Here is a 12,978-nt window from a genome sequence, read left to right as displayed (position 1 = left end):
TCTACTACTCCTCCCAGTTTGTGTGGATTTTTCTAGCTCATTATAGGCCTCAGGTTTGCAGTATGATTATCTGAATGATTTAGGAATATATGCAATTTATAACTTTATGAATTGTACATAAAATCAGACAAGAGATCCACAAATGATATGATTCTGTTGCTTTTCTTCACATCTGGACTGCAACCTTTTCCTGACTTTGTTTTTGTGAGCTATAGACTGCTGCAACATTTCTGCATATTGAGGCATAGCAGCCAACTGAAAGTTCAGTTTTCTAGGGCACCTGTTTCCTCTTATGCAACAAGGAACTACAACTGAAATAATGAAGGTTTTTATATTATACAGTATTTTGACAGATCAACCCTCTGCAAGACAGGCCTCAAAGATTAGAGAACAAAGTAGGAACGGCCTTTACGCCCATTGTCATATTAGTTGATTTTATGCTTCAGCAAACCTTTTTTCCAGGCAAATTTTCAATTAAATTTGCATGAACCATTTAAAACACAATTTATTCTAGAGCATTTGTCCAGCTGCCCTCTTTGCCTGGTTGGAAATTCAGGCTTGATAAGTTATGTTTCAGGGGACAGCAAATTATTAAGTCTTATTTCTGAAAACAAGATCAGTTTTATCAGGCATGACTATGGTTATCAGCACTGAAAGCTAAATGTAATCACACATTACAAATGAATTTTTCTTCTTCATCTTGAAAAGCTTTCAGAGTGAGTGCTGCCTGATGATTCCTCCTGACTCACAGTGACAGCTTATCACAAGTGGGTGTTTTTAGCACATCCCCTGCCTAAATAAAAGTTAGACATCTGCTGTATATCAAAGTAAAGCATTGCTGGTACTCCAGGCAACAACAAGAACAGATTTCATAATAAATAAATAAATAAGCACAGGCATGTATTTGGTAGTATTTGTTACCATTTATTTTGACACAAAATCCACAGTTTCTGTTGAATAAATTAGTGCAGATGTCTGTGTCCAACATGGATGAATGCCAGTAGTGAGCATCAATAAAAAAAAAATCTCAAATGGAAGAAACCTAAATTAAAGCCCACCTTTTCAAAAAGCACCAAAAGATGTGTAACCAAATGAGTCTATCTCATTGTTTGGATTTTACATCAGAGTATGCATCAGAAATCTCTATGCTATACACCAAGATACAAAATCTACTTATTATTTCTGGTGACATAAAATGTTTGGATATTTATATCAACAAATATGTAACAAATACCGACAATGCTCAACTTTGGCCTCATAATAAGCAAAAATGATTTAACAGCACAACAACACGGCTGACAATAACTCTCACATGTGTACAACACACTGAAGAGCTGCAGCTAGAATTGCACAAAGATGCCTTCAATGAACAGCACATTTTGTAGTGGTAATAATCTGAACTATTCCACATACAATAACATATAGATACTGCTATAAATCCTGCAGTGTTGTAGCTGCAGGAGAAAAAGGAGAACATTTTATTTCCCAGGGGACAAACAGTCTTAAGTTATCCTGAATCAACAGAGTCTGGTTGTTTTTTCCTGGCAAACTAGTTCAGCCGTACCAATGTGGGCTCTGTTGTTTTTTTTTTTTCACTTCATCAATTCTTGGCTATACAAAATAAAGTCAGTACAAATATAGAGTAAACACTATCTTGATAAGGAGACGTAAACAGTCCTTATTAGTCAAAACTCAGTGAGGTAACAGTCTTGGATCAGGCCTTGGCCTACAGTGGCAATGAGGGTAGAATTTGGGCATTTGTCTGTACATACCAGTCTCTGACAAAGTAGGTTTATATAGACTTAACCAGATCAGTTCTGCTTTAATGTGAAATGTGAGTTGGGGTAAAATTAACCCCAGTTTGTGCCTATCATGTATAACCATTATATTAACGTCACAGAGCTATAAATCTATTCTGAAAGACAGAGGGCCTCTGAAAAACCCATAAAGTTGTTTGTTTTTTTTTTAACAGCACTTTCAGAATCCTCTTGAACAATTCTCTCCAGCTGCATAAAAAATACGCAAAGGAGATTTAACTGTTTTCCGAGATTGCAACCTAATTATATATGTTGCTCATATTAATTAAATTGTTAATTAATACTACATAAGAAAGATAAGAAGCTTCGGAGTAGCTCACATCATTTATGGGAGCCATTTCATGTCCTGACATTCATCAGAACTCACCGATGAATGTTCAATTCTAAAGAATTTCCACTTTAATTTTCTACCATATTACACCATTTTTGCTCCATTTTATTTTGAAATTGGCCAATCTCAGTAGCTGGAGGAAGAAAACCAGCTCTCAAAGTGCAACCTAAAATTTCAGAGCTGTAATGAGTTGTAAGATATGACTCATTATTTCCAGCTATCATCTTTGCATTAAACAAGAAATAAAGTTCCAAGTTAGGATATGGGTATAAAATCTTTTATATAAGCAGTGGAAGGATATTTATTGTTTTTTTTACTAATGGACAGAAGAGTCTACGAGGAATTTGTGAATATCTTCAGAACAGTGAGGTGACCGTTCAGGTTTTTCAAATCTCTTCATAATGGTAATGCCTGAGACATGCAACCTGGGGTGAAAATCGGATAATCTGAGTTTGCACTTGAGAGAAAAATAAGCCAAAAGCATTAAAAATGCTGTGTTGAGTACAATCAAGGGCCTCTGCCCAGCACAGCTCACGGATCAGTAATGTAGAGGTAAATGTCTCAGTGAAAACTATTGCTAAATACAATTTTTGCAAGTCTTACATGAACTACATATTGTGTATATTTTATGAAGAGACTGCTAAGCACTGCAAGAAAATGTTTGCCCATTTGATGTACAACTATACATAAGTTACAGAAAACACACACACAGACACACCTACATAGCAGCATTAAACTATAGAATGCCTAACAGAAAATCAGTTCTCATTTAGGCACCATATACGTTGATAAAGAAGATACATCAGCTACCACTAATGAAAATAATGACTATCCATTCCTTAATCCAAAATGTAAAGCATACAAAAGGCGTTTATGTTGATATGTCAGAGGATGAACAGTCTCATTCAGAGCCTTGGTCACCTCTGAGGCACCCATGCAAATCACTGCACAAGCGCTTTAAGAAGAGATGATCAGAGGACGTCAAGATTCACAACAAATTCAAATTGCAACACAAACCTTCTTGCATTCAATAGACAATCATGCTTCTACTTTGATAAATAAATTACTGTAGATCTGAATGGAGCCTATTTTATCTGTCCACAGAACTATAGATGAGTTGAAAGCTTTGCCTGCAAGCATTCAATAATGAAGTCAGCTTTGCAACTGAGTCAAGGACACAGCACAGCGGCCTCCTCTCAATGAACTACAGGGGACATTTGTCTCATAAAAATGACAAAACAAGCAGAAAAAAAAACGTGATTAGAGACATTCTCTCCTTCTAAATTTCGTTCTTTTGTTTAATTCTGGGAATTAAAACGAGATTGCATGTATGCTATTCCCAATAAGTACAGAGACTAACTTCTCTTTATTCTACAAAGTACAGAGCCTCAATAAAGGATATCTCACTCTGCTTACTGAGGCAGAGACTATTCCTTAGTGACACTGTACAACTGAACATCGACTGATTGATTTTTCATCAAATAGGATCAACAAGGAAAAGCAGTCCAACTCCCAGAAGTGAGTTTAGCCACAGCAGTAATCAATAAAAGCAACGCTCTGACTATGACTTTAAACCCTCACCTCATACATTTACACCTTCGATATTTAAACAAGCATTACTTGACTCACAGACAGACATTACAATGGGCACTTTATTTCAAAGTGTCTTCTCAAAGCCCACACCTTGCAGTTTTTATTGCCTTGCTGCAGTTTTGGACACTTTGCTAGAGGTTTTCAGTCAAGCATCATGCTATAAAAAAATTTTAATAAATAATTTAAGTGTATTTTTTTGTTTTTGTTGTTGTTGTTGTCGCGGCACATAGCCTTTTACATTCATTATCAGTGACGGATTTAGGCTTAAAGTTTCCGCCTTGTAAAAACTCAACAGTCCATCCATGGAGGAATCAGATACACTGCCTTTCAACAATGGCAGCAACCAGCCACTAACAAGCTCAAACACATCAAATCCTAAGTCAAACAGTCAGGTAATTAACAGTCAGAAGCAACAATGTATAATCATAATATCATTATAAAGCTTTGCCACCCACACATTATAATCAATGTTTGCACCCCTTTTCATTAAGGGAACAACAACAAAAAAACACGCACTATATAAAACTCTCACCCCCTTGAATCAGTCACAGTAGTTGCCTTCTGTCATTATTTCCTCTGAGAAACAGAGTGAAGTAGGCTGGTGAAAGCAAACATTTACCCTACAACAAAAAGAACTGTTAATACTTCAATGTTCTATAGTTGAGAAATCAAAGCTCTTCATATGTAAGTTTTGAAGGTGCTCATTTGAGAACAAATTGTTTCATGATTTTGCTTTAGAATAATATTTTTATTATTTTATTTTATAGTAAAATGTCAGTTAGTGATAAACAATCTTGTTTATGTTTACAAAAGTTGATCAAACTGCCTGTGATGTGAGAGCTAATATATACTATACTGCAGCTACTACAGTATATTAACAGTTCTTCCAAAACTTTTCGCTGTATGACTCCTTAAACTGAAAGATTATTATGTGGTGACCGATCACTCATTGCATACTTCAAAGTTTTGTTTCTCAGATCATTTACCTTTATCCTTAAATTCCTAGAGGTCAAACCAATCACAATTTCATATAAAAAGGAAAGAGAAACTCGTATATAATTCTGTATAGCAGAACAAGGTTTCCCGTTTTCTGCAGACAATGAGACGTAAAAAGCAAATGCAGCAGGATGTTAGTACGTTGACACGGAGCCACTCATAAAAAAATGGATTTGGTTGGCATGTGGGAGAAGAGTGAGCTATTCATATGCATTTTCATCACAATAGAGAACAAGAAAAGCGTCCTCCTAACCAGCAAACCAAATTAGCTGACTACAAAATATGACTTTCAGCTGTCGAGTTCGATTAAAATACAGAAAAACTGTCTCTTTGCTGCACCCATGAAGTCCTGCAAGACTTTTCTTCAGTGATTCATCTTTTCACCTACTAGTCTTGATCTGTGAGGTTGCTGTAAAGCCTAAGCAACTAGCTTTTTTCCACCACTTTGACTAGATCTTACTTGCTCCTAGCTTACAAGGACTCCACAGTGATGATGGCCTCGCTTGTCTTTTGGATGACACTGGAGGATGAAGAGAGGCGGCCATGCTGCTGAGCTCGGTCGTCCAGGAGAGGTGAGTGCATAGCGGCCTTGTCTGCCCTCTCCTCCTCCTTCACCACCTCTTTTCCACCTTTCTGCACTTCCTTTTCCTTTTGTTCCTCCCTCTTCACGTGGCATCGACACACCTCAATGCCCGAGTCACCTGTTAATCGTCGATGCCGGAAATGATCCTCCTCGTCATCTTCTTCCTCCTCTTCCTCTTCTTCCTTTTCTCGTTTTTGCTCATTGTTGTTGTCACAATGTGTGAATACAGCCACATTTGAGGAGAAGAGTGCCTGTTTAGGGAGAGACGGTGTGGGCCTGGGTCCTAGGCCATGAGGTGAGGCCTCTTCTTCTTTCTCTTTCTGAACAACCATGGCTCCAAGTGGGTCAGAGGGGACAAGTGAATGGACTTGTCCAGGAGGGAGGGAAGATAACAAGATGAGGGGAGAAAGTGGGAGCCGAGTCGGGTGTTGAGGACGTGGGTGTAAAGGAAGAGACAGTGGAGGAGCTGAAGGTGAGACTCTGTCACTGCCGTTAGAGGAGCGTCTCTGTACAGGTACGACATCTGGAGCACCCACAGGTATAACATCAGGTGGAACCTGTGGTGCAAGTGGTGGGGAGGATGTTGGAGTGAACGTGGCTCTTGGCATGATACCACAGTCACCCCCTGTTTCACTGGGTGTGGAGATGTGGCTGCTGTCATATGTCTCGTCTGTTACCTGGACAGAGAAGGAGGTGCTGGAGGGGGAGGTGAGGGAACACGACTCGCAGGAGCAGCTGGTGTAGTTGTCAGAGCTCTGGGAGGAAGTCAGGCCACTGGGACCGGGGCCAAGGTAGGGAGGGCAGGGGTGACGGTGGTGGTGATGATGGGGGTAGGAAGAACTAGGACCCCCAATGGAACCTCCCTGGAGGGCGAAGACAGAGCTGTAAGGTGGAGGAGGGGTGCTGGGCTGCGCAGCTACCTCCTCATAGGAGGGCAACTTGAAGGAAGCCAGAAAACCTGCAAGAAAAAAAAAACATCAACTGAGGAGAGCAAACTGCTTTCCTTTATATTTTTTTATAAATCACTTTTTACTTTTTTTTCTAAACTTATGTGTCCTCAAGAGGGATGTTTTTACCAAACACCCAGGAATTAATTTGCTTGGAGTGTGGCAAATTTTACTAAGTACTGTAAGATGAACAAAAACGAATGAATTACATACTCTCTAGCCTTTCTTTCTGGGATGGGAAACCAAATTAATCCATGCTGGAATACCTAAACATTTATACTGACTGCTTTTATTGGGTTAGGTTCTATATAATTTCATCATTATTTACATTATTTAGTGTTTCTGCTGATGTTATTTAATTTGATGCAATAGCTATATTGCTGTAACAACAATGTAGTCTAAGTATCTAAGCACCTGTTGTCTATAGCTTGTTCTTATATATGCATTTTTTCAGGTACAACTTTGTGCTGAGACTACAGATCGAAAATGTGCATTGTCTCTGTTAAATAAACTATTATATTAAATATGACCTCCATTAATAGTAGATGTTGCCACGGTAACAATTAGTAACACAGCAAAAGTACCAAAGCACAAACCTAAATGTACAGCAGGCGTGCTTGAGTTATCTGTTTCCTCAGAGAAAAAACACACAAGGAAAGCACAATATATTTACATTCTGGAAAATTGACTTCAATATATAAAACATTTGAAAATATTTAACATTTTAAATATTAATATTAATAATAAACAGTTACTGTTAAATATTTGACATTATTGAAGATAGGCATGATTTAAGCCTTTTCAGGCTCTGCAGCTGACCTGGCTAGAGAATTACTCTTCAAAAAATGAAATAAATGTTTATGACGCAAACATACTGAGATCCAGCATCGAGGAAGGGTAATTGCACGCCCCATTGTAAGCGATCAGATTGATCTCTCTCTGTCTCTGTTGCTGTTGGATTCTCAGCTTGGCCCGGCGGTGACGGTAAGCACAGAAACAGCTGAAGAGGATCAGCACTGTCCACAGCAGCCAGAACCCTGGAGAAAACGAACATTTTGTCTAATGAAATCTCAGGTTGACTCAGTTACAAACTAACCAGTGGGTTTACACATTCTAGTAAACCACATAAAAATTATTACTGGTTTCTATTATTCATTTTCCTGACAATACTAACTGTAGACTTATTTCTTAGCTTTACTTGTATTCATTTCGCAACATACTTAAAGTAGGTAATTCACAGCAGAAATGCTGCTTTACTGATAATGCATGATTGCTGTGTTTTTTTTACCCAGTGTTATATGAGCCTGTGGTCTGACCAAGAAAAACTTCAAATGTCATTTCAAAGTGATTTTAATTATCACTGAGCTTCATAGCATTGTAGCATGTGGTCTGAACAGATGGCTTTTGCTCCCTGTTTATCGACAAAGGGGAAACTTTCAAACAATGACTAAACATGTAATGTAACAATTTAATAAAGATATCATTTTAACTAAATAAAAAAAAGAGTCATAAGTTAGGACCACTATATCTTATCTGGGTTTAAACTGTTCTGTGCACGTGAGATGTTTGGGAAGGTGAAGGTTACATGACTGGTAAACTAAGAGTGACTCGGAATTAGTTTGAAGTCAAAATACTAATATAAGCTGTTCTTAATATTGCTTACAGATTTCATATTTATTGCTTCAGGGCAGGACAGCATGATAAATGTCACAAAATACAGCCACTGCCTCAGGACTCTGTGCAGTGACAGCATGGACAAAAAGTCAGTCAGTTGACTCACACCAAAGTTCATAATAGTAGGTACAGCAGCCTGTCTCTCCGCAGCAGTGTCCTGTTTCACACAGGTAACCTGGGCTGTTATTTACTCCAGGACAGTACTTGGGGCTGACTACAGGCTGGCTACCAGAGCCCCCATGCTGCTTCACCACCTAGTGGACAAAACACCACATCACAATGTAACCGCAATGACAATTATATTGCAGAAACAAAGCTGTAATAGTTGGTATGGCTATGGGTTTCCCTTTTACAGACCACAGTGTGTGTGACAGCTCATTCTCAACCTTGGCTAAACTAGTATGACCACATTGTATTAACTCATTCACATGTTGGTCACATGACCACACCAATGCGTCTCCATTACAATCAACCAAATGTCATCTGATGATGAAGACCATGAGAGGCAGTTAAAAGCTCTAGAAAAAGCTAGTAGGTAGATTTTAAACACAGCATAGTTTTTTTTTTTTTAACTACTTGGGTGAAGTGCAACAAGTCTTAAAACATGTCACTGAAATAATCAACTTATTATGGCAGACACATTAACAAATTCATTTGGAGTTGTATTAATGTCTATCTTATTAATTCAATATTTGCTCTTCCTTTAGCTCGGTTTTGGTCTCCACCAGCTTCTGAGGCAAATATCTTGCACTTCAACTGTAAAATATATAATTATGTTCACCAACCACTTTGTAACTGTATCTGTCTACTGTTTGGTGCTGGGCAGGTGCTGCAAAGTGTTACATATATATATATAATAAATATATAATATACAATATTGATTATTGTAGCTTTAAGATCATTTTGTAAGATGACTTTGTTCAACGGCAACTGCAATTTAAGGTTAAATTTTATAAAATCTTGTACCTTATTAAGCGTGTGCATGTCAACCTCCTTCTGTGAAACAGCCACCTAAAATAGGAAATAAAAGGTCCTGTATGAACTTACAGTCCACAAACTGCATTAAATGCTAGTGAAACAAGGTGTGGATGAGCTCATATACTTGAGTGAAAGCATAAACCACAATAATGATGCAGCAAGAAGAGGTTGCTGGAGCTGAACTGTACATAGTTACCACACATGAGACTCAGAAGTGCTAAAAAATAATTACACATTTCCATAGCAACCACTGTCATGCTTTGAGGCTGTTTTTACTCATGTGGGCAATGTTTTATATTATCCAGTGGTATGAAAGGTTTAGTTGTGGTTGAAGGTCGAGCTCCCTACCGTAGCAGCTTCAGTCACGTCCAGCCCCTGCAGGGACATCGTCATCTGGTAAAACACACACCATCGTTAAGATGAAGCAGGTATAGGAGAATAGTAAAATAAAGAAAATATTGCCAATGCATGCTCACACTAACAAAGGCACAAGCTTGACAAGGAAAAAAATATATACTGTGCTGCAGTTCTAGTAATGATAGATGACAAAGAAGCCACTAAAGGCCTATTTTCCAGTTTGAAGAGACTGGTTGCCATACACATCGGTCCTGCAAGGACATGGGAAGGTCAGTGGCTTTTTAACAATACCTATTTCTCCTCAACAGATCGAGAGAGCAGACAAGCACACATCAATTTCCAAAGATACTCCGAAAACAATGCATGCTCTCTCCCTTTCTCTTTCTTCTTTTCTTTGCAAAACATGCATCCCTAACATCGTCACCCCAAAACCAAAAGATATATGATTTAAAATAGAGAAATATTTGAAAAGAGGAATCAGTTACAATTTTTGCTTAATGAGTGAGTGAATCAGTAATCATGATTCATCCACTGATTCATTTTTGCTGATCCACAAATCATCAAAGCACTAAAACAATCACATACTGTATATTTATAAAACCTCAGAATATTATTTATTATATTCATGTAGCATCTCATCACTAAAATAAAAACGTCCGTTTTCACACAGACTGACCTACCTATAAAGATTGAGGGGAGCAGAATTAGCATATAATGACTTGTGTCCACATATTATGTGCAGTCATGCACGTCCTCACTGCCCAAACTGAATTGTGTCACTGTGCTGATTTCAAAATTCAGTGTGTCACTCGTGCCTCTGTAAATGTCATCCAGGCCCACTGTGGAAAAGGGAAAAAAGCATGTGTGTGTGCGTTGCTGGATGTGGGGCCACTGTCAAAACAATGTGGGGACACTGGAGGCTGACTGGCTTTTTGCACAGCAGGCCCACGGCCATCTAAATGGGAGCTCTTTTGTTAACAGCTGGCTCCTGGTTATGTAGCCAGTATGTGGAATAATGCCCTGGACTGCTTTGTGTGCCTGTGTATGCCAGTGCACACCGAACTGGTTCAGAATCACAACTACAGTTTAGTAATTAAATACCAAATGATAATGAGCCAAATTCCTGAAGCAATTGACTCACTGCTCTGAGGCTGTACATGTGAAAATAGCAGTTGGAGACACTCATATTCACTGAACAGAACATGCATAGTAAACACCTGATGCGGTTTACTGTATAAATATTGTATAACAACCATTACATGACACTTTGGTGTAAGGGCAAAGTCTCATCAAGGACATGCAAGGTTCAAAAAGAAGGTGGGACTGCAGCACACATAGCATGTGACAGACATCTCAGGTTTCTGTCAAAAATGAAAAAATAATCTGATAGAAGATTCAGAGTACAAATTCATGCAGGTTTATGCATGCATTTTTAACTTTTTCACAGTTTTGAGGTGCGATACCCAGATTTTGCAGAAATCCTAGTTTATTAGTAAAAATTCTACTGACTGAACTGTTTCGAACCTCAAGAACTCAAGTTTCAACATGATTTAATGTAGGCTATTTTCTATTTTTCATCTAGTTTGCTACAACTAATTAAACACAGATAAATAAAAGATATCATGAGCTTATTTTTGATGAGTGCAGATGACTAAAACCCCACAGTTGAGTCCTGCTGCATAAACCGATGCCAAATGCAACCTCAGCTAGTCCATAAACAAGCTTCTACGCTGTTATGAAAGTCCGAGTCAAGAGGGGAAACACTCTGGCATCAGTGAACATTTCAACTGAGTTCCTGTGGTGAGCCCACCACACAGCACTGAGTGTATCCACAAGTGTGAACAGATCATTCAGGCTTCCCTAGAGACCACAGATTAACCACAGATGATTTCCTCCTCTGGGGACCCAAAGGTCTCCATGGCATAGCAGCAAAAACCATGTGCAAAGGCCAAAAATTAGAGTGGCTGACAGAGAAATGTTGGTGAAGGGATGTTAGATCATACAATTATCCCAAATATTAATAAAGGTTAGACTAAGGTTCAATCGTTTATTCCCAAAGCAAACTGCTGCCATCACCTGGGTCGAAGACTCACTGTCACTTTTTGAACTGAACTCAATTCAGCACTCAACACTTTCTGCTGCCTATAGGAACCAATTTCTTAAAAAAAAAAAAAAAAAGCAACTCAAATTAAGAAATTGCCATGCCCTCTGACCAAATCAAAATATTTCCTTGAGGAAAAAAACAACATTGTCATACAAGCAAGACAACACTATATGTGAGAGTAACAGGCCACAAAAGTCAGCAACAATCTGCCTCCATCGCTCGTCTTCTATGGGCCTCATCAGTACATTACCGGATTTGTTAAACTTTATCACACCATGTAATATTGTTTTAGAGATTAGTCTGTACTTTGTTTTACACAGTAGTATTCTATGTAGGCATGTCTGATCATTTGTTGACTTTTGGTTCTTAATGTCAACTTTGAGGCTGTGATGCTCTAAAAGGCAATGAAAAGCTCTTTTAATTACCATTAGGAATAAATCTTTGATTGCATAACTCACGTCTCTACAACGCTGGAAACCAAGAATGAACTTAACATCTAATTGCTGTTTATGTTAAGTCACAAACCATCACAAAAATCAATATTTAACCAACACCATTACTTTACTATTCCCAGAGAAATCTTAGATTACTGTCTGTTCTTGGTTGCTCTATTAGTTTAAAACATTTGAGAATTTCATTATTTTTTATATTTTAAAATAACCTAAACTTCCCACATATATAGTTGTGCATTAGTAGACCCACACCTATAAAACTTATTACTCACTCACTTTACCGAACACACACACACACACACACACAAACATGTGCTGCAGTGGTGCAAAACGCACAAAATGCAGCTACTGCCTCCAAAATACGCCTAAAGATACAACAAGTCATGCTGGAGGATTGAAGAAACGGATGGGTGCACGGGTTAAGACCAGAGCTTATCAACAACAACACGGGCCGAGGGAAGCAAGTTGCTCTGCTGAATCACTAAAGCCCAGCTGTTGACAGCAGTGCGTGCAAAGAACGAAAGCGGTGCGGCACATTATTACCTCCTCAGCCTTCACCCCCAGGCAGAATGTCAGCGTTTTCTCCGGATCCATGGCGAGAGCGCAACACCAAGCTAAACAGAGAAAATGTAAAACAACAGCGATGGGATGTTATTCCGCTAAACCCCCATCACCGCTGCCCCGCTCCACAGACAGGATGGCCTCTCCATCCGCCATTCCCCCAGACGGACGGCGGGATGCGCCTAACAAACTCCGCTGCGCACACCGGGTACCGCCTAGAGCCAGACTCCCCGTGGAGTTTCTGGATGGAAGAACCGGAGAAAAAATTCACCGTGCGCTCTTTTACGCCGTCGACTATTGGTTTCTGTAGTGAGATAAAGATGTTTCAATCTTTGTTTTCGCAGGGAGGGCAGGGGCTCTGCATGACGTCATGCGTCTCCAGCCCCCAAACTACTTGTATGGGAGCGCTGCGCCTTTGATTGGCCGGACCGAGCTCCCAGCAACAGACGCACAGAGGCTTCTTCAGCTGGGCTTTATTCCCTCTGCTGCTGTAATACTACACGGAAAAACCACAACAACTGAGGTGTATACAAATATAAGCTGCATATCAGAAAACAAGGAGTGGGCTAAATGGAGGGAAAATGA

The 12,978-nt window shown here is 39.1% G+C and overlaps 1 protein-coding gene across 2 annotated transcripts; it reads right to left on the bottom strand.

Moving 5' to 3' along the window:
- Positions 1-2,472: 2,472 nt before the first annotated feature.
- Positions 2,473-12,733, bottom strand: LOC113128667 (proline-, glutamic acid- and leucine-rich protein 1-like). 2 transcript variants are annotated; one of them, XM_026304153.1, is made up of 7 exons: positions 12,376-12,733; positions 9,268-9,312; positions 8,908-8,952; positions 8,048-8,195; positions 7,143-7,304; positions 6,864-6,893; positions 2,473-6,278 (listed from the first exon to the last, which is right to left on the bottom strand). In XM_026304153.1, exons 1-7 carry the CDS (start codon positions 12,424-12,426, stop codon positions 5,209-5,211), a joined length of 1,551 nt encoding a protein of 516 aa, XP_026159938.1. In that variant the 5' UTR covers positions 12,427-12,733; the 3' UTR covers positions 2,473-5,208. The 2 variants fall into 2 exon arrangements, with proteins under 2 accessions (XP_026159938.1, XP_026159939.1); XM_026304154.1 differs by lacking the exon at positions 6,864-6,893.
- Positions 12,734-12,978: the final 245 nt, after the last annotated feature.

Source organism: Mastacembelus armatus, chromosome 1 (assembly GCF_900324485.2).
Source record: "Mastacembelus armatus chromosome 1, fMasArm1.2, whole genome shotgun sequence".
Lineage (NCBI taxonomy): Eukaryota > Metazoa > Chordata > Actinopteri > Synbranchiformes > Mastacembelidae > Mastacembelus > Mastacembelus armatus.
Note: the sequence above shows the minus strand (reverse complement) of the source record. Positions and strands in the feature narration are given on the sequence as shown.

Bases quoted from the DNA above. Each gene is read 5' to 3' on its own strand.
- LOC113128667 (XM_026304153.1), bottom strand. From the start codon at position 12,426: ATGGATCCGGAGAAAACGCTGACATTCTGCCTGGGGGTGAAGGCTGAG. The intron at 9,313-12,375 runs GTAATAATGTGC...GTGTTTTACCAG, and splicing joins TGGGGGTGAAGGCTGAGGAG to ATGACGATGTCCCTGCAGGG. The intron at 8,953-9,267 runs GTAGGGAGCTCG...TTCCTATTTTAG, and splicing joins ACGTGACTGAAGCTGCTACG to GTGGCTGTTTCACAGAAGGA.